At 51.7% G+C, this 20157-nt stretch overlaps 10 protein-coding genes across 10 annotated transcripts; 6 read left to right on the forward strand and 4 right to left on the reverse strand.

The window, feature by feature from the left end:
- Positions 1-16: 16 nt before the first annotated feature.
- Positions 17-2532, reverse strand: P152DRAFT_458358 (class I alpha-mannosidase). Its single transcript, XM_033679439.1, has 3 exons — positions 644-2532; positions 323-580; positions 17-267 (listed from the first exon to the last, which is right to left on the reverse strand). Exons 1-3 carry the CDS (start codon positions 2146-2148, stop codon positions 231-233), a joined length of 1800 nt encoding a protein of 599 aa, XP_033534151.1. The 5' UTR covers positions 2149-2532; the 3' UTR covers positions 17-230.
- A 170-nt stretch (positions 2533-2702) lies between these two features.
- On the forward strand, positions 2703-3906 carry P152DRAFT_458359 (uncharacterized protein). The gene is made up of 2 exons (XM_033679440.1): positions 2703-3030; positions 3080-3906. Exons 1-2 carry the CDS (start codon positions 3017-3019, stop codon positions 3828-3830), a joined length of 765 nt encoding a protein of 254 aa, XP_033534152.1. The 5' UTR covers positions 2703-3016; the 3' UTR covers positions 3831-3906.
- Positions 3907-4080: 174 nt separating this feature from the next.
- P152DRAFT_507391 (t-complex protein-like protein 1) lies at positions 4081-6189 on the forward strand. Its single transcript, XM_033682529.1, has 3 exons — positions 4081-4222; positions 4279-4649; positions 4703-6189. Exons 1-3 carry the CDS (start codon positions 4164-4166, stop codon positions 5929-5931), a joined length of 1659 nt encoding a protein of 552 aa, XP_033534153.1. The 5' UTR covers positions 4081-4163; the 3' UTR covers positions 5932-6189.
- On the reverse strand, positions 5990-7369 carry P152DRAFT_507392 (uncharacterized protein). Its single transcript, XM_033682530.1, has one exon. The coding sequence runs from the start codon at positions 7209-7211 to the stop codon at positions 6078-6080; it is 1134 nt and encodes a 377-aa protein (XP_033534154.1). The 5' UTR covers positions 7212-7369; the 3' UTR covers positions 5990-6077.
- A 288-nt stretch (positions 7370-7657) lies between these two features.
- P152DRAFT_396863 (DUF726 domain protein) lies at positions 7658-8218 on the forward strand (the record flags this gene model as incomplete). The annotated part of the gene is made up of 1 exon (XM_033676381.1): positions 7658-8218. The coding sequence occupies one exon, from the start codon at positions 7658-7660 to the stop codon at positions 8216-8218; it is 561 nt and encodes a 186-aa protein (XP_033534155.1).
- A 142-nt stretch (positions 8219-8360) lies between these two features.
- On the reverse strand, positions 8361-9269 carry P152DRAFT_341976 (uncharacterized protein). Its single transcript, XM_033675335.1, has one exon. The coding sequence runs from the start codon at positions 9143-9145 to the stop codon at positions 8504-8506; it is 642 nt and encodes a 213-aa protein (XP_033534156.1). The 5' UTR covers positions 9146-9269; the 3' UTR covers positions 8361-8503.
- Positions 9270-10296: 1027 nt separating this feature from the next.
- P152DRAFT_341997 (NAD(P)-binding protein) lies at positions 10297-11784 on the reverse strand. Its single transcript, XM_033675336.1, has 5 exons — positions 11512-11784; positions 11235-11452; positions 11033-11186; positions 10651-10983; positions 10297-10601 (listed from the first exon to the last, which is right to left on the reverse strand). The coding sequence occupies exons 1-5, from the start codon at positions 11546-11548 to the stop codon at positions 10345-10347; spliced, it is 999 nt and encodes a 332-aa protein (XP_033534157.1). The 5' UTR covers positions 11549-11784; the 3' UTR covers positions 10297-10344.
- Positions 11785-12387: 603 nt separating this feature from the next.
- Positions 12388-14613, forward strand: P152DRAFT_458363 (uncharacterized protein). Its single transcript, XM_033679441.1, has 4 exons — positions 12388-12849; positions 12907-12963; positions 13063-13394; positions 13465-14613. The coding sequence occupies exons 1-4, from the start codon at positions 12841-12843 to the stop codon at positions 14486-14488; spliced, it is 1422 nt and encodes a 473-aa protein (XP_033534158.1). The 5' UTR covers positions 12388-12840; the 3' UTR covers positions 14489-14613.
- A 1915-nt stretch (positions 14614-16528) lies between these two features.
- Positions 16529-17579, forward strand: P152DRAFT_342147 (uncharacterized protein). The gene is made up of 2 exons (XM_033675337.1): positions 16529-17073; positions 17190-17579. The coding sequence occupies exons 1-2, from the start codon at positions 16627-16629 to the stop codon at positions 17265-17267; spliced, it is 525 nt and encodes a 174-aa protein (XP_033534159.1). The 5' UTR covers positions 16529-16626; the 3' UTR covers positions 17268-17579.
- Positions 17580-17890: 311 nt separating this feature from the next.
- On the forward strand, positions 17891-19388 carry P152DRAFT_449260 (RNA-binding domain-containing protein; the record flags this gene model as incomplete). Its single annotated transcript, XM_033678100.1, has 5 exons — positions 17891-18093; positions 18162-18266; positions 18356-18499; positions 18558-19326; positions 19386-19388. The coding sequence occupies 5 exons, from the start codon at positions 17891-17893 to the stop codon at positions 19386-19388; spliced, it is 1224 nt and encodes a 407-aa protein (XP_033534160.1).
- Between the last annotated feature and the right edge of the window lie 769 nt (positions 19389-20157).

The following is a 20157-nucleotide window of genomic DNA, read 5'->3' on the forward strand; positions in this document are numbered from 1 at the left end:
AATCGAGTAAAATGGTAGATGCTGTATTGGTACTACTGGGTTTCTATCTTCATATACTATAATCTATCCAAAAGAACAAAGCTATTTAACCTTCAAGAGTCCAAAGTTTACCCAAACGCCAGGATATGCCTGATATGCCTCTGCCTATGTAACGCCGAATTGATGCATTAAGTTTAAAAAGGTTCGTGGATAGCCTTTTAGCTGACCGTAGCTGGTGGCTCCAACAGCCGTCAGGCTGGGCGTCGGAACGGATGAGCCTCAGTATTACTGTTGCAAATTGTTAGAAAGAAGCAGGACTCCCACCCGTTGGCGGTTAACTCACAAGACAAACTCATCAAGGCTGACAATGCTGGGCTCGCTGAAGATGAGGAAGAAGTACTTCAATGTCTCCGCTGTCCAGAACGACTCGCATGTATCGAGCCGTTCGGGATCATTCACGGTGACGTCCGCAATGGCAGCATACGATATGGGAGTCCTCGCAGCCTTTTCGATGGCCTGGAACATCTGCCATGCTTTGTCTTGGAGCCTGCGATCTCCTGTGATTCGGTAAAGGATGAAGATCGACTCAATCGCTTCCGGCCTATGACGTATTAGCAAGTCCGAGGATTTGAAAAGGGAGAGGAAGAAGAAAACGCGGTCTCACCTAAGAATGTACCTCTTGTCCATAACCTCCGTGAATCCTTGGCTGAGTTTGGCCTGAACGACCCAATTCTCGGCGAATGCGACCTTATTTTCGTCATCCTTAGGACCAGCAGCCTTATGATTCATATCAAAGATGCCTTTCAGCCACGCCTCCCTTGACCACTCGCAGTCATGCGGATCTTTACAAGGCATGACTCGGAACGTTTCCGGCATGATTCCAGAGGGCATCGACTCATACGCCCAGATACAACCGTCCACCAACTGGCGAGCAGTGGTGAGCTCCTCAGGCCGAGAGAAGATCTTGGCACCAAGAGCAACCATGCCACCCACGAAGCAGGTGAGGTGCTGGCCCTGGGGATCTTGCTTTAGAGCACCGAACGAGCTCTTCCTCACACTTCCGGAGATCAAGATGTCTTGGTTCCCCGGGGTGAGCGGACGGAAGAAAAGATGCTCTTTCGCGGCCTCGATCGCGAACTCATACATCTGCGCATATTGCTGCGTGGTTCCACCGAGAAGGAGGTGCTCTTTCGGCAGATATTCGTACAAACTATCTGCCATGCCACCAAGGGTGAAGCTGCGGTCTTCGGTGAATCGTAACTTCTTGGCGTTCAGCGCCACGGGCCAAAGTCCAGGGATATGGGTGTCGTTTTGCTGCTCTGCAAGTGCGTCGGTAATCCGCTGTACCGCGTCGTAGTACTTCGGTTCCCCGGTGAGCTGGGACAAGCGTGTAAATTCGAGGGATAGAGACCCAAGTTCCGCAGCAAGTATGTGTGATTGCGCCGTTTGACCATGGTATCGCTGACCCGCTGCCCAGTCCCAGCGAGCGAGGGGCATTCGATTGGGCGTATCGAAAGCTCCGTACAAGATGTCGCCCAACTGCCGGGCTTTGTCCAGCAGCAGCGAATATTGCCCTCCGCTGAGATCATACGCGCTCAAAAGCCCACCAAGATAGCGGATGGTGGTCTCGAAAACATTAAGCGTAGCCAGATTCGATGCGGAAAAATCGATTGTTATCAACGCCCGAAGAGAACGCACAAACTCTTCGTGCAAGCCCATGATATATAATGTATCCAGGCTGTCGACTAACGTGGCGCCCCAGCCCCCGAAATCGTTTTTATATTCGCCGGAAAGGGGGCCAACCTCATCTTGCAGCCACGCATGAGCCTTGTAACCCTTCCATGAATGCAAGAAGGCCTTCTTGACCGCGCCCAACCTCTTTAAACGCTCTTTCGACTGACTTGCCGTCTCCGGTTCGAAATCGTGCTGAATTTTAGGGATCGGAGAGGGCGTGGACGTTGGTAGCTGTATGAGTGACGACACTGGATAGACCTCCGGAAACGTTTGGAAGTGAATTCGCGGTTCTGCTCGCTCGGGGGCCTGTGGCTCTGTTTGCCAAAGACTGCTTGAGAGATCCCATTGGTCCAAGCGGACAAGCTGGGAGAAGATAAGGAGTCCTGAAACGACAATGAAAAAGACAGCAGCACGCCGACGACCGAAGGGTAGCATCTTGGTTCAACGCCTCGTGTGACCCAAGAATTGCGTAAGATACCTACGTTATACACATAGATTGGAATGAAAGGAACCACTTCTATTGTAGGCCGTCCATTCGGAGCTCTGACCGGAGCGATCCCGAGGCAATGGGAGCAAGAGCGACAAGGAACGGAAAGAAATAAGGGGTGACCATCAAGGCTAATACGAAGAACTCAGGAAATCTCGACAATATGATATCAATGCGAACTGAAGCAAGGAAAGGTAAATCAATGCTTAAAAATGGCGACTTTGGATAAACTTGAACCGAACCACAAAGGAAGATGGATGAAACAGGCACAAATAACTGGAGAAATCCTACACCCGCATTGACAGAATTGTGGTGATATTTGTTGATGGGCGTGGCGTCGATAAAGTTGAAAGCACAATGAGGCAAGGATCCACATGTCACTGACGTACAACTGCCAACTCGAAATACGAAGCGGCAGCAGATGGGGAAAGCCCCGCCCCCTGACTAAATCTAGTTAGGATCAGCGTAGGAACACCAACCCTACGTTCTGCCAATCCATCATCACACAATTTATACTAAGGTCGAAAACCAAGTTCTCAAAACATCCAGTGTGCACTGCATCGAGTCAAGAGGAGGATGGTCCCGAGACTCCGAGAGCACAGCATATCGAATTGGGATCTTGAGAGCCGAAGTACAGTTTAGTACACAACGCAATCACCGACTCGAGAAGCCTCCAGCGATTTAGCAATTCAGCGATTCAGCGTTCTGCGGATCCACGGAAATGGAACACGATTTAAATGTGAGGTAGTTCGAAATTCGCATCGTGACATCGGGTGTGTGGGGAGTCTTTGTCGGGCAGCTTGCCTACGGTAGTCGATGGCGGCAATATTGTGAGAGATGAGATACCGCTGGATCTGACCATCCTCTAATAAACGCCAGAGTTCTACATTTGCCCGACACTGTAGAGTCGAACCGGCTACAGACAGTCACCGACGCTCTCGTGACCCGTAATGCAACCCCTACTGGAGCCTGGCATCTGCAACAGTATCTCTTTCGGCGTATACGGAATCCAGCCGATGATCAAAATGCTCGAGTACAGCATATCGTTTCCATGAGCCACTTTCCGGATCAAGCGTTCATCTGCATCTCCAGACCGCATCTTGCACAGAATGGCGAAGACAGTGAGGTTGGTACCTTTACCCCGTTGGATCCAGCTTATGTCAATTCCGCGGCTGTTTTCCTTCCGACACCGCAGATGGACTCTTATATCGGTATGATCAGGCGGCAGTTCGGGCTTCTTTGGGACGCGGGTCCACGTCTGGCGCTCGCGAATGGATCGACCTGGGAGCTCGACGATTTTACGATTCGGGTCGGAGACCTTCGCCAGACGGCACGCGGATCGAATCAAGAGCATGGTCGAGGACTGTTGGTTGAGATTTGCCTGTACTCGGAGACCATTGAAGATCGCGAACCTGATCGGAGTATTCCAGCGAATTCGATCATCGAGATACTACGTCATCAACCGGCCCGTGAGATGACACACCATCAGTTTGCTGCATTGAGGACGGTTGATGAATTCTGGGATTCCTTGGGCATCGCAGGAGCGAGGAAGGCTGGTGGGATCGCATTAGATGCTCGAGGATACGACGAAATCAGGTTGCTCTGTGATATCTTGCGACTGAGAAGCTGAGGCGAAGACCATGTTTATTATACTATGAGCAATCGGAATATATAGTACTCAAATCCAGAAATGCGAATAATAATCCTCTCTCATTTCATTCGAATATTCGGTTGAGTACCTGTATGATAGTTAGCTCATGTAGTTTCCGCTGGGTCATCCTCCATACTCCGGCAGGGGTTTCCGCTCCGCACTGTCGGGGGTGGGGCGGAACACGCTTTGAGCTCCGAATTTATTTCAACCCAGCACGACAACATTTGAGCTTCCACCATACCTCCATGAAGTCGAATATACTTTCACTCTGAGAAGTCCATCTGCCATTTTCTTTCTCAGAACACACAGATAATGTCGCTCACCATACCAAATGCTCCCAATGCTGGGCTATTCAAGCCCGGCTACCAGAAGTACAAGGCAACAGAAAGCGGCTCGAATATCGACGGAAGGCTAACCGTTCTAATAGTTACGACGCCGAAGATGGCGCCGTCATCCGAAACATAGACGCATGCAGAACGATTGCATCAACGGTGCAAACCTCGCTAGGTCCCTATGGACGGAATAAAATTGTCATCAACCACCTCGCGAAGATGATCCTCACATCCGATGCGGCGACTATATTGCGGGAACTGGAGGTTGTGCACCCAGCAGCAAAGCTTCTGGTCATGGCAAGCCAGCAGCAAGAGGCGGAGATGGGTGATGCCACTAATATGGTCATTGTATTGGCTGGCGAGCTGTTGAAGAAAGCCGAAGAACTGATTCGGATGGGTTTGAAAACGAGCGACATTGTTCAAGGATACGAGAAGGCACAGAACCAGGCCTTGAAAATCCTCGAAGGTGAGCGCATCATCGTCCGTTGATACCCAGGAACGTCGCTAATATACTGGAAGATCTTGAAATCGACAAGGTAACCGACCTCCGATCCCAAGAGGAGCTCAGCAAAGCCATCCGAACCGTTATTGCATCCAAGCAGTCCGGAAACGAAGACCTGCTCGCCGATTTGGTTGCGGAGGCCGTACTTGCCGTCCTGCCCAAGGATCCCATAAATTTCAACGTTGACAACGTCCGTGTTGTGAAGATCATGGGAGGGAGTCTCGAACAAAGCAGGGTCGTCAAAGGCATGGTATTCGGTCGTGAACCCGAGGGCAATGTCAAGAAGGCCAAGAAGGCCAAAGTCGGAGTCTACACTTGTCCTGTTGACATCAGCCAGACCGAGACAAAGGGGACCGTGTTGCTGCACAACTCAAAAGAACTCTTGGATTTCACCAAGGGCGAGGAGACGCAGGTTGAAGCCATTGTCAAGGAGCTCTACGATTCCGGTATTCGCGTCGTTATTGCCGGCTCTACGGTCGGCGAACTTGCGATGCACTACCTGAACCGCTTCGGCATTTTGATCATCAAAATCCTGTCCAAGTTCGAGCTCCGGCGCCTCTGCCGGGTGGTTGGAGCGACCCCGTTGGCCCGTCTTGGGGCCCCCATGCCTGATGAGATGGGGAGCATCGACATTGTCGAAACCCTCGAGATTGGTGGCGATCGGGTGACGGTCTTCCGCCAAGAAAACGACCTGACACGAACCGCTACCCTGATCCTTCGTGGTGCGACCCAAAACCATCTCGACGACGTCGAACGCGCGGTCGATGATGGTGTCAATGTGGTGAAGGCTATCACGAAAGATCCTCGCTTGGTGCCTGGCGCGGGAGCTACAGAAATGCAGCTTGCTGAGAGAATAGGAGCCATTGGCGAGAAAACTCCGGGACTGGCTCAGTATGCGATCAAAAAGTATGCTGAAGCATTCGAGGTCATTCCACGGACGCTTGCGGAAAGTGCGGGCTTGGATGCTACGGAGGTCCTCAGTCGGTTGTACTCTGCCCACGCCTCCAAGGCCGAGGAGGACGACGAAGACTGGACCGTCGGTGTCGATATCGAGAACGAAGATGGAACGGGAACGCTTGATGCCGCCGATGAGGGCATCTTGGATTTGCTTGTGGCGAAGAGTTGGGCCATCAAGCTTGCGACCGAGGCCGCGCGGACTGTCTTGAGCGTCGACCAGATCATCGTCGCCAGACAGGCTGGTGGACCTAAGCCGCCGGGACCCAACGCGAATTGGGATGAGGACTAGATTGCAGATATGTTCAAGGCATCATCATAGAGGCGAAAAGGGCGTATACCCACCAACACACTTGGAGTTTATATGGATTGATAGAGCCAATGTATCATGATTTGAGCATACGTCTGGCACGTGCATTTCCGCCTTAAGATACTGTCTCATCCGAACTTGAACGCTACCCCTTCTTTCTTGACCGTGTTCTTTCCTCCACCTGCGTAACCCGTGCCCTCGCTTCTAATCAGCACAAGACCCGGTTTTCGACCCTTGTCCTTTTTCCGACCCTTTCCATCTTTCCCCTTCTTGCCTTCCTGCTGCTGGCTACTCAGGTCCGCGTCGCAAACGTAGCACCTCAGAAGTCCTCCTGATTCACCATTGTGATCCCAGAGGTCCCGCGCCTCCTTGCCCGTCGGATCTACAAACTTTTCGACGCAGGGCTTGCACACAACATGACCACATGGAATGGCTATCATCGCCTTCGCAGCGTTACTGAGCCGCTTCTTACAGCTCGGACACGATGGCGCCGCCTCTCTATCGTTCGATGTACCGGATTGTGCTTTATCCCTATCGTCCGTTTGGAAATGGACAGGCGTGAGCGTCTTGAGGGAGAACTCATGTTTGGCGTTCGATGCCGAAGCTGGGCATATTGCGTGCCATTTACGATCTTTAGTGTCTGGAGCGGCTTCATGTTCGCCACCTCGCACTCGATCGAGCTCATCCGGCGTCTGTGACGGCACCCAGAAGCTGGGTAGTTGGCTTTTGGCGTTCTTGGCTCGCTTCTCCGCTCTCATCCCCTCCTGTATCCGATTCTGATCTTCTTTTGCGATCCGCAAGAGCTCCGACTCATCCAGCTCAAACTTACGCTTGGTTCCTCGGTTTCTCTCCGTCTCTTTCTCCGATCGGCGCTCCTCCGGTTCGCTGCGGGGACCATTCGAACTGCCAAAGCCTTGCTGTATACGCTCAAACTGTTTTATACTTTCTTCCTGAGCCAGCTTCTCCCGCTCCAGTTCATCATCTTTCCTTTGCTCCACGTCGCGCTCCCTCCCCTTCTCCAATCGATCCTTCTCTTTGCGCTGTGCAAGTAGATTGGTGATCGCGCATTCGCGACAGAACAGGTCACCGGAGGGGCACGCGACCGGGTCTCGGAGAGCGTTCAGGCATAGCCGGCAGAAATGGAGAGGGAGGAAAGATTCGCGTGTGAGTTGAGTGGTTTTGGTCCCCCATTGAGCCTTCAGTAACGCCCGCTCGTGGGCCGTGGAGAATGGGAGCGTCGTGTTCCGCTTGCTGTGAGCCATGGTTCAGGAAATGCAGAAGGGGGTTGGCGGATGCCTGATCTTGGGTTCGGTATATCGCAGGTGGTCAAGATAGCTGGAGCCTTTGTGTAATAAACAAGATTATGGTGGGAATATTTGAACTCTCTCTAAGTTGAGAAACCGACAGTTGAAACTTTGATGTACACAGGCTAAAACCCAAAGGCCATCGCGGATTCGCGGTCGGCCGATAAACGACGACGGGTAGACTAGACCTAATTGAGCTTAGCTACAACGACCCACATTCAACATCACTTCATCGGAACTCTCTTTTCGACTATTATATTTACAATGGTTAACACTATGTTCGATAGTGTTTATCAATAATTGGACGTATTGAGCATTTGGTACGGCCGAGTTACCTCTGAACAACAATTTATGTCCGGTCGGGTCGACCATCACAACTTTTCGACTCAATGATGGCAGCGTATATGCGCCACCAGGCCTTCCGGTCCATAAGAGCTAGGATTGTCCCACGGAGCAGTTACAGCGTGCTGCATTTGCGTGAATACAGCGGCAATGAATACGATGTCATTGATAAGGCACTGGGGGAGCCCTCGTGGTCGGCCCAAGACCTGCTATCCTCTGGAGTTTCAACCACGGCGGATGAGATAACTCCCACTCAACTCCGGAAACTGCTTCGCCTTTCCGCCCTGCCTCCACCAAAAGACCAAGACGAAGAGTCCAGGCTTCTTGGCACTTTAGCTTCACAGCTGCACTTTGTCCAAGCAATCCGGAACGTGGACACTATCGGCGTACGTCCGCTACGGTCACTGCGCGACGAATCCGATGAAGCAGGGGCAGCTGCCGAGATCACAAAAGACTCATTGCAAGAGAACTTCGATAGCGAAGAGAGGATTGGCAAACACTATGTCCGGATCCGACGACGACCCTCAACCTTAGCCGAAACGAAAGAAGCAGAGGATTGGGACCCCCTGCAGTGCGCGACACGCAAGTCGAACCGATTCTTCGTTGTCAATGGAGCTAAATAGTGAACATTCTGCAGCTGCTCTAGACTGACAGACTCAACTCAAAAGGAGCATGCTATCGTTACATTACATCATGGGGGAATCTCTGATCCTTAACGCCTCCGTCTAAAAACGCCAAAAGAACAAATCATCATCCGGAGCGAGGGGGACTTTTCATAACAGCCGCCCTCATTCCCGAGTCATCATCGCCAGCCACAAAAGCTCCAACTCATATTTCCCGCTTTCCATTTCCGTCATCCGTCACGTGACTGACAACTCAGCCACTTCACGAAAACTGGTACGCAACTGTCAAGCGTATTTTCGCTGGCATAGAAGATGGTCATCTTCGACGGAATATCTACTTGTGTAGCAGTTGCACAAGTCGTGTCGCTGTGTTCGTTGGTTGTCGAAGTCTGGAGTGGGCAGCCTCTGAATCCTTGGCGTTGGCGGCACCTCCAATCTCTGAATCGGCGACACGTCAAACCCTTCTAAGATTTCAGCACTGTCAGCCGAACCATTTTGGTCGTTACCCTGCACGATGACAGGCTTCGGCACGGGTTTTGCCGACCATCGACTGTCTCGTGGAAGCCTTCGCTTCGACGGCGTCTTGGCAACAGCGACGTTGTGGCATTGCCAGTGGGCAGTATCATCTTTCTCATCTGGGAACAGCACCTCATCATGGTGTAGCCAGTGACGACGCTCACATTGTCGAATGGATTCGATAACGCGGATTATATCGCCGTCTTGTACTTCAAGACGGCGATACTGGCTAGCATAATCGTACTTCGACCCAACCGATGAATATGGGTCCGACAGCGATGTGCGAGTGGTTGTGTTGAAGGAATGTGATATGGTTGATAAGGACGGTGAAGAGGTGGAACAAGACGATGAGGTGTTGGCTTGCTCCTCTCCAAGACAGCGACGGTGGGGGGTAGTGGATGGCTCAGCCATGACTGCACGTGATGCTTGGGACCCCTGAAGGTTCGAATGGCCTCCAAATGTTCGGAGACTTAGATGCACGAACAAGTTGATATTTCATGGGAGAGAAATTAAGAGGAAAGAAGGAGAAACCAGAAGGATGGAGGGATGTCGGAGTGGGGGGCTTTGCTCTTATAATGGGACGGAGGCCGCGATGGCTTGGCGGCGCGCTAACCTGATTCGTGCGGTACAGGGGTCTGCACAGGTTATCAGCTTGGGACTCATTCGTATATGCAGTTGACTACAGGGCGACTGGATTGGGATACCTCACCTTTCCCCGTATGGAGCATCGTTAGTTCATTATTTCCTGGACATGTAGCTCTCGGACAGGTGTATATGGCTCGTGGTGTTGACATGGATACGGGGGACCACCTGACGTCTAGGCAAATGTACCACGCCAAGTCTTTGAAATCACGTACATAGTATATATTGAAGTATTTCGGGGTGTTTTCGCCGAAGAAGTTGTGCTTCTCGATGATCTGTGAATACGCATTGTAGATTGGGGGAAGGAGAGCCAGGACGCCAGGACTGCTTGGACAGTGCCTCAACCCAGTGTAGGCGGCTGATATGCGGCACGAGTCTCTGCTCTCTACCGAATGCCAGTATATGAATCGAAGCTTTTGACTCCCTCTGTTCACACGACCCACAGACCACTTATTTGGATGGTCGGGCGTTGCAAAGATGAGGTTACTGAAATACGCCGAGGGTCATGAATGGGCCTCAGGAGAGCACAGCGTGGCTAGGAGTATTCTTGCATGATAATATTGCCTCCTTAGGTACTTGACGTGTGCGATCTGACGAAACCTGTAAATTTAATCACAGAGGCTTCAGGTTCGCCAATCAGTATAAAGCAGGTTCTGTCCCTACTTAGAGTCTGGAAACATAGTCTTCTGGTCGTAATGAATGCTCCGCTGATACGCTGCGCAATGATTGTCACAAATACATGGATAAAATTATAAAATCAAAAGCTGCATTACATCACTAAATGAAACGTTGCTAAAGAGCCTGAAGCGACTGTCCATAGAAGAACTTCATGAAGCCCACTCACTAGCTATGGCTCCATCTGCAGTGTTCTGAAGACGTATCTCTGTATATGATAACTGAACCTCGCACAACATCATGCCTGTCCAATAATTAAAAAAAGAAAAGAATGTTACAGTAGCAACCAAGCATTACTTGGCAAAATGAGTTCCAAAAAACTTCTCCACTGTCATCAGCTCCGCGTCACTTCCAATCTTGCCTTGAGCTTCAGTCGCAATCCTCTTCAAGGTCGCTGCGGTGTGGGTTTCAGTTGGCTCGCCGAAGTACAGCCCGCCAGAGATCTGGCAATAGCCGAACATGTGCCGGATAGTCTCTAGCGACTTCACTCCGAAAGTTGGCAAGTCTTTCCACGATGGCAGCGGAACATAGCGGGACTTGGTCCCAGTCACTGGATTACAGGTTAGTCAAGATCGGTAAGGGGCGTTGGGTTAACATACCCTTCTCGAAGTCGGACGCAACCTTGTCAAAGGATGCTGCCTCACTGACTCCTTGGATTGTTTTCCCGTTCCATGCCTTAGGGTCAAGGAACATGCCATGGACGATATCACCATAGTCGTCCATCATGCCAATGAAGGGAACATCCTCCTTGCCACCCCACTTCGGGCAAACCAAGGACATGTAACCTTCGTTGTCGGCATTCAATGGAAAACCGCCTAGAACTGGAGCCAAGTCTGGGACGAGGAAATTCTCCAGATACCAGCCTGCATCAACGATGGTGACATAGTCAAATTTGCCAGAGGTCAGGGCATAGGTCCCCACTTGGTTCTTGTCTGAAAGCTGTTAGAATGAGCTGATACTACAGGATGCATCGAAGCTGACTTTCGAAGGTGGGTATCATAAGTTCGCCGTTGGTCAAAGCAGACGGAGATGCGCCGGAGCTGTAGATAAAATGCTTGACACCAGCATCGGCAGCCGTATCGACAAGAAGCTTCCCCAAGTCCAACTCAGTAGGATTCTTAGGGTCATCAAACGCCTTAGAGAAATCAGTGGCCGGTCCCGTTCTCTTGCCGAGAGGACTTACTGGGTCATCCGAGTTAGTGTTCACGAAGACACCATAGCTTCCCTTGAAAGCCGCCAACATCTCATCCTTGTTGAAGCCATTTCCCTTGACCACTTCGACGCCGGCAGACGCGAGCTGCTTCGCTGCATCAGAGTTGGGGTTTCGGGTGATGCCCCGGACTTTGAAAGCGCCGCTCTTGTTTTGAAGAATGGACTTGACGACGGAACCTCCTTGCGCTCCTGATCAGATGATCAGTGTTAGTGATCTCTGGATGAAGTAACTCGACATTGATACGCACCCGTGGAGCCGAACACTGTGATGAGTTTGGAAGACATTTCTGAAGAGGGTGGGTAGATAAAGGAAGACGGCAAGTGTTATATTAGAAAGATTGGACTCTTTTGGCTATTGCTGAGAGACTGATGAGAACAGATGATGTTATATCAATGCTGAAGGGGATGGCACGGCCATCTTTATATACTTGACAGGAGGCAGTATATCTGAATGAGCACATACGAGAGAGTAAACAACACCTGCGACATATTATTGCCAAGTCATGAGCTAAACACCTATTGCATACATTGCGCGGCCTGACCACACCATTCCTTTGAATACGAAGCGATATTTTGACTCGCCGTCGACTCTCCAGCTAGATGTGAGAGAGGACATTGTAACTTCCTGCAGGTTAGCGATACGCCAAGTCTAATACGACGCAAAACGAAGCTTATCTGACAAATTCCTTATGAAGAGTGAGCCAGGACAGAGATGCTTGCCCTTCCGGTGTTATCATTACCACCCTCTCAGCTAATCGCTACATTAATCGCAGTCCGAAGCTAGAAATGGTTGGACTCCAGGGCCAAGAATGCAAGAACCGGCACGAACGAATAAGATCCATATGAGGCCATAGACCGCGGGGGGTCCGTGAGGAAATCCTCGTCTTCTCTGCGTAATGCTTCAGAAAATGAAGACGATGCATATTATTCCGTATACTCCTTTACTCCGTATATGCTTGGCGATGATGTTGGAGGCTGAAATTCTGGAAAAGATCAGTAATCTCACTGCCTGACAAGGATTCCCCCAGAGATCCGTGCGCGCCATATCCCTGACTCGTAATTACAGCGTATCATTACATCGTGGAGTTGACCTCGTAACCAAACCCACACTAGCAATTCCCTCATACGAATTGCTTCGATGCTCTGGACCAAAGTCGCCGTTAGCTGTTCAGTAATCCGAATGAATAATATCTAGGCAGCAATGGTTTGGTCTTAGATGAGCCTTCTCACCTCTTATCAGCCACACTGAAGTTTTCGGATCTTCGACGCGTCTTTCAGTGCTGCCAGCAAAGAGACCGAGCGAATCTAAACCCGAATGACGCGTTTTATTCTTTCAAAGGTGTCGTCAATGGCTTCCCAATCCGAGTAATAAACATAGGAGCATGGTTTTGGGGCCGCTACACGTTCGATCTCTGGCAGCAGGGTGTGAATTCATTCCCATTACGCGGAGCCGAGACCCCTTGTACATGAACAAATTCGCTGGTTTGGCGACAATCGCCTTCAATCGTGGACATAAATGAGATAGCCCCTCATTGGTTGGAATTGCGGCGGTATCGGCGAACCCTTCGATAGGCGAGATGATCAAGGTTCGGTCTTCCCACATATGCCGTCCGTTATGGCCTCAGTACTGAATGGTAGTTTAGGGTACGGTAGGGGGACATGTCTCCTCATTGAGGGATGTCAATCGACCATCACGCAAGGTATGATACACCATAATCTTCTTTATTCATATCGCCCTAGCCCCTTGGAAGTTCAACTATCGCAGCGTTGATACACAAGCGGCTGACGCTTAGACGAAGAGAAGGCGTCGATACCCATCTACCTCCAATCGTGGTCCAAATCTGGAGACCTCCGGCGTGCAAAGTTATGACAAGGAATCGGGTACTGTGTACTACGAGACCGAAATCCTCGCCCCTACAACGATGAATGGAATGGAATCATGGATAGATGAGTCCTGGGGGAGCCGCTATGGTTCGCTCTATGCGAAACCAGCGCATAAAACCGGGGTAAATACGTTATCTGCCTTGGCAGCGAACTGCCTGGCGGCCAATTTACGTTACCTGGATCTCGAAGTTCTCCAAGCCATGCCGGAACACCTTGTGCGGACCGTATGGGAGTGTGCGACCAAAAGGTAAGCTTCGTTTTGGCAGCTTGGATACGTTCCACCATGTCCATTGGGAACTGATCTTGTGCCTTTACAGCGATAGCGACTCTCTTCGAACATGGGCCTTATTCATCAGCGCCTATGGCAGCTTCGATGGTATCTCAAGGACTAGAGCCGAGAAACTTGATCGTTCTATCGACTTACGTTTGGTATTGAGCGGAATATGTCGCATCCTCACAGATGTTTCAACTGCTCCAGAGGCAACGATATTCAAAGCAGCCTCCCGGCCATCATGCCAATCTCCGATGGTCTTAGCTAGCCTGGCACCAATTACAGGCTTTCCTTTTATGACATTCCTGGACCTTAAGCTCCGATCCACACTCCCCCATGGAACGAGTGAGACCATCCAAGCACTGGCAAAATTGCCGAACCTGTTGGTTCTTAGAATCCGTAGCGGCCATAGACTGATCGACGACCGTGTCCTCACAGGTTGGGCAAGATCCTCTCAAGAATCACGCGGTTTTCCATCACTGCGAGTCTTCTTGTTACAGAGTCCCTACAGCGTGACCTCACTTGGCCTCACAAATCTCCAGTTGCTGCCAAAACTGATCGGCCTGTACCTATATTACCAGACATGGGACGAGCCACCAGTGAGCGCTGCCGCGACCAAGAACATCTGGGTGCCGGTACATAAGGAAGACTACTCCCAATTCCTCCCACCTCACTCATCCCAGAGGAACCGTGACCTCAGGTGGAGGGAAGACACGCTGTCCGAGGAGTTGGTTGCATTTGCAAGATGCGCCATGGACATGAACCGAGACGTCTTGCAAGCGGAGGAGGACTGGGCACGCGACTTCGACAAAGCGATGGCGGTGGTGAAATGGAACGATAAATCGTTAGAGGGTTTCCGATCCGAGCTCGGATATAGGGGAGGGGAAAGATATTTGAGCTTAACCCTTGGGGACTGGTATGTGCGAAAATTCGACGCGCGAAGGAATGAAGGATCAGTCATACATGGGATTGTTCCTGAGAGGAATCCTCATGGCGACTCGTTGCGGAAACGACCGAAACTGCGTCAAGGAAAGCAGCCGATGGATGTCGAGGAATTTTTGGGCGCGTAAGGTGTGGTGGTTACCATATTCCCAGTGTATCATATAATCGTATCGACCTCGGCGGTTCATCATTCGGGTTCCTAATGGCAAGGCTGTGTGATCGTGTCCAACCTCCAACGTCCACGTTCGAGCAAGCCGACGATCGGGAATCCGTTAACTGAAACGCTTCTTAACTGCACAGATCTCCTGGCCAGGAAAATGACGTTTTAGCTTAATGACATGTGATCCCGACCAAGTCCTGTGGCGCAATTGAAATGACCTGAAGGCCTGGATCAAAGCCTGGATCAAGATCTGTCACCATCGAAGGCTTTCATCAATGATGTATTCTTGAGGAATCCTCTTATCCCGGATATAGATCCCTGATATGACATCCTCTCGGCATACCACGGCTCCCTCAGTCTCCATCACCAATCACCATCGGATTAGGGCTTGAGCCTCCACAGACCCTTTCCCAGCATCACCCAGGCTATCCGAGTGGACAAGGAAAGGGTTGGGCTCCAGCGACGGATGATTGGACGGATAGCCGGCGTCAGATGCAAGAGGCTGCCCCAACTGCAGGGCTAACGCGTGGCAGACGCGAGATCGACTTGGTCATGTCATAACCTCACAATAAGCGAAAGCCGAACCTTGAGTCCTTGTCGGCTAGGTTTTTCCCGGATTGAGCATCGTTTAACTTTCCTTTTTTCTTTCCTTTTGGATTTGGATTTGGGTGTGACTTGTCAGCTCGTCGTGCCCGATGCCGTTCCCACAACCCGTCCGCCCGTCCGCTGATGGTCAAATGGCTTGGAACGGTAGGCCAGCTGAATGGCTGAAGCAATGGTTGATGGAGCGATGCCCTGGTAGCCTATCCCGGCCAGGTTGACGACCGAGGATGACTGACCGGTGCCAACTCACGAGCTCGTCGGCATCTTGTCTGAGGACTACGAGAGCAATCGGAGAGGAGACCCTGCGGTGGAACGGTCGAAAGCCATCGACCATCTCGCGAGGAGGGGTGGGATCAGACAAGGAGCACTGGATGCGGTGGAACGGGGGTTTCGTACTTTGCCTTGCTTTGCGGTTGTGTATAGGTCGGCTGGATACATGGTCCATGGACATCACGATGCCAAGTCGAGGGAGTTTGGTACTTTGCCATGATATACCGTAGGGGATTCGATGGCTGTATCTGAATCTCCACGGGTGTTCGTTTATTCTCAAGAGCAGCCGAAATCGTAGCTGAGCGATCGCTCCAAACTTTCAGCGTCTTGGCGCGAGCTTCGGAGTAGATGCTATGGTATCCAAACGCTCAGCCGTGTCAACCCAACCACAGTTCGTCAGTTCTCTACGTGTGTTGCAACTTGAGGTAAGCTCTTGGTCCAGGTTCAGCAGGTTGGCATAAAACAGGCTAGTAGTCAAGGGGTCCACAGTACGCGCAAAACCGCACAAAACTTGATCGGGGATAACTGGAACGGAAGTCTCAAGAGTCACGATCACTAAGGCAAGGGAACCCGATACACCCGACTGCCAGCCATTAGCCAGCCACTCGCCTTGCTCCACAAACCACAGACTAGGCTCCCTGTAGGTCTGCACGCATCACCGATCTACCTCACTAAGCGCACACAGACAACAGACATGAGACAACTGTAGACGAAGGTGACAGATACGCTCTAATAGTTAGGGAGAGGAGGGAACTAGGAACACTAGGATTCTGGGCGACGCTACCGAAGGCCTGCCCACAGCCCAACCGGCGAGTGTGTTCCCGGTGGTCGACCAGGACTTAAGCTCCCATAGTTTTGCAGGTTGGTTGGTACGTACAGTGCCTAGTAAGGACCAATTCTGTGCGTTCTGTCCGTTTCCCTCTTCCACCTTTTCCAGCCTTTCCCACTCTTCCTCCCACACAAGGCCACAACCCATCCGATCCATCGTCAAATCCCTCTGCTCTTTTAAATCCTCCGTCTTTCCCTTCCCTCTTCATCGCTTTCCGGTTCCCACTCTCGCGCACTTGCTCTCTCACATCGCATTCCGTCTTGACTTTGTAGCGGGTGTTGCTTGCTTTCTGGATTTCCCCTCGGGCTTTCCTACATCATACCTACCTGCTTCCGCTCGGTGCTCCGAATCTACTACTTGCCTTCGTCATCAGGGTTAAGGTACGTGACATCCCACTTTCTTTGATGCTTTCCCCATGTGCCTGGCCCAGCGCGCACCACGCCCGACTTCAATATTCCCATTCATTCCGATGCGCCATGCCGTCCAGCCGAAGACAGACAACACGGCCGTCGACCCGATACACCACCGTAACCGATCATGACTTGACGCCATGCCATCGTGCTCTCTTGTTGGTCGTCCTAGTACTTCCGCTTGAGACGCGTGTGCGCGTGGAGCCATGTGGGAGCAGAGGCCGAGCAGAGAGAGCTCTCACATTGATTTTCGCGCTTCGGCGCAACTCTCGGCGCAGAGTCCAAAATCACCACCAAAATCCATCACCAAAACATCATGTCTCCGCATCCGCACCGCGCCGCTGGGCCTTGCAGCAGAACCACAACCGCGCAACGGTGCGCTCAGCGAGCATCTGGTTCCACGATCCCCCAGGACCCTACCCAACTCCCATCAACCTCCATGTGAAATCCACCATTACCCTGAACATGTGATTTGCGACATTGTTGTTGTTGTTGTTATCCGTGTGTTCTCGTGAATTTACCCCGCTGACCTGTGGCTTGTTTTCGGAAAATTTTAGGTTGAACGAGTGCTACTGGTACTTCACATCCACAAACTCTCGCTCTTCAAACAAACTCCCGCTCATCACCGATTCTGAAACGCAGATCCTTCTCTCTCCATCTTTCGCTCTCACTCTCACGAAGTCTACGACCGTGTGCAATCCCGGAGTTCCGTCATCGGCAATTTTCCCTTCACTTCCTGGATCGAATCGGTCTTGAAACCAGCGAATATTTCTTCCTTGCAGAACTCCCTCGACGGTGTCTTTCTTGCGCGCCTGCCCTTCGGTCCTTTCACTGGAGTCTGTCGTGCAAAGAGCCATTGCGAACCAGCGATTTTCGGTCCTACTACTGCATCGAATTCACTTTCTCAAGGAGGAATCCTCGGCCACGTGCGCTTGTTATCATCGTAGCCTATCTACGTCGGTGCCTGTCGGTTTAAAAGTGAGTGCCCCCCAATCCATCACCCTTTGTTCCATTCACCTCCACATCCCCAACTGAATATTTTACTTCCGTTCGACATTCTTCCCCGGTTCCTGATTTCCAATATTTTCTCTTTGTGCGCCTCTACTAACTGCATCTTCCTCTCCGCATCACAGACACCAGCAATCAGTCATTGACTTTGCGCATCTGCTCCGCTTCTGACAATAGAATTCCACTTCTTTTGTCATTCAGCCCTCGCGTCCCATCATCCAATCGCTCTTCACCATCGAATATCCCTACTATGAGCTTTGCTCCACCCTTCCAAGGTCAGCAGAATATGGACGACGGTTCTGCTGCTGGTTCTGTTGGCATGCCGCCTCAGCAACCTCAAGTCGGTCAGCCGATTGAGAGCGCCGCTGGTCAATTCCCTGGCGCTCCCAACATGACTCCTACTGGACCCGGTGCGGAAGGCAACCCGGTTGCCGATGGCAAAACCACTCTCTGGTAGGTTCTTGTGGCCCACTTGGTCGGAATTGCCGCGCGCAAATAGGAAATGCTGATGTGCTGTCTAGGATGGGCGAACTTGAACCATGGATTGATGAGAGCTTCGTGCGTAGCTTGTGGTTCGGCATGGGCGAGCAGGTCAATGTCAAGATGATCCGCGACAAGTTCTCGGGGTACGTTCTTCCCACTCATCATGCCCCGCCCTTGATGAGTTTACTGTCGATAATGCGATGAAATATCATTTCTAATAACACTTAAATAGCAGCAACGCGGGCTATTGCTTCGTCGACTTTACCAGCCCCGAAGCTGCGGCCAAGGCCTTGTCCTTGAACGGCACTGTCATCCCCAACTCCAACCGGACCTTCAAGCTCAACTGGGCCTCTGGTGGCGGTCTTGCCGATCGCAGGTGAGTTATCCGACGCCAATTCCCATTCCCGTGGTCACATCTAACGATTTAGCGACAGGGATGACCGCAGCCCCGAGTACTCCATCTTCGTCGGTGATCTCGGCCCGGAAGTCAACGAATACTCGCTCTTCCAAATCTTCCAGCAGAAGTATCCTTCTTGCAAGTCCGCGAAAATCATGACCGACCCCATCACCGGCTCGTCGCGCGGTTACGGCTTCGTTCGCTTCTCTGACCCCAAGCATCAGCAGAGCGCGCTCACCGAGATGCAAGGCGTCTTCTGCGGCAATCGACCCATGCGCATCTCTACCGCCACCCCCAAGAACAAGGGCGGTCCTGCTGCGCCTGGTCCTGGCGGTCCCGGTGGTCCCGGCGGTCCCGGAGGTCCACCCATGGGAATGCAAGGCGGTCCCGTCGGCATGTACCAGATGGGTGCCCCGCCTATGGGATACTACGGAGCTCCTCAGCCGATGAACCAGTTCACCGATCCCAATAACACCACCGTTTTCGTCGGCGGCCTTTCGGGATACGTCACCGAAGATGAGTTGCGCTCATTCTTCCAGGGATTCGGCGAGATCACCTACGTCAAGATCCCCCCGGGCAAGGGTTGCGGGTTCGTGCAGTTTGTCCAACGCCACGCGGCCGAGATGGCGATCAACCAGATGCAAGGTTATCCGATTGGCAATTCTCGCGTTCGCCTGAGCTGGGGACGCTCCCAGAACAACAGCGGTCCGGCCGGAACCCCTTACCGTCCGGCACCTCCCCCACCGGTCTATCCGTCCATGGGCATGGCTCCCCAGCATCCCTATGGAAGCTTTGCGCCAATGAAGGTATGTATCAGCACCACCCCGTGCCCCAACCGGTGAATATCATGCTGATGTCTTAACAGTAAGCGCACAACGTCAATTCATTCCGTCGATGCCCCTCCCTTGCCTGCTCGCTCCCATTCGCGTGGAAGCAAGGGCGAAACCATGCTGATTCTTTTGCAAACCCCGCCACTCGCACTTCCCCTGGCCCCCACAGCACACATTAACTGCCCCATGCCCTCCCTTTCCTTTCAAGTTCCCTTTCCCGACCCCAGGTCATGACGAACGTCCGGACTCGCTATGATACGCTCGAACGGTTGGATCGGATGGGCGGTGACTGCATTTTCGTCGTTTTTTACTTTGCCTTCTCTTCGTTTTCTGCACCTTGCTATTTTCCCATTATTTGCTACCTTCTTGCTTTTCACCCTTTCTTTCACGGCCCTCACGACCACCGAGCGCCTGGAAGCAAAAGCACGCGCCATCCTCATGGCGCACCGCATTCACACTTCGGTTTTCCCCTCTTTTTCGTTTCACCAATTGTTTCATCTCACTTTCTTCTGTACTTTCACACCCATGACACCCGGATCAGAACACTCGCACACACACACACACACACACAGACACACGATTGCAACCCTACCTTTCTTTACACACTCATAGCTTAGACTTGAGGGGCCAGCAACATGGCGTGTATAAGGAGTTCAGCCAATTGAATTCCAGTTAGTGAAGGAAAAAAGCCCCTTTTTTTCTTACTTTCCTCCTCTCCTAACGGCCGTGTTATACCCCAATTCAAGCGCTGAATCCCGGGGTTTGCAATATCGATGCAGGGAGCAATCCTCATGCCCTTTTTTGATC

Source organism: Eremomyces bilateralis (assembly GCF_010015585.1).
Source record: "Eremomyces bilateralis CBS 781.70 unplaced genomic scaffold P152scaffold_9, whole genome shotgun sequence".
In the NCBI taxonomy this organism is placed as follows: domain Eukaryota; kingdom Fungi; phylum Ascomycota; class Dothideomycetes; order Eremomycetales; family Eremomycetaceae; genus Eremomyces; species Eremomyces bilateralis.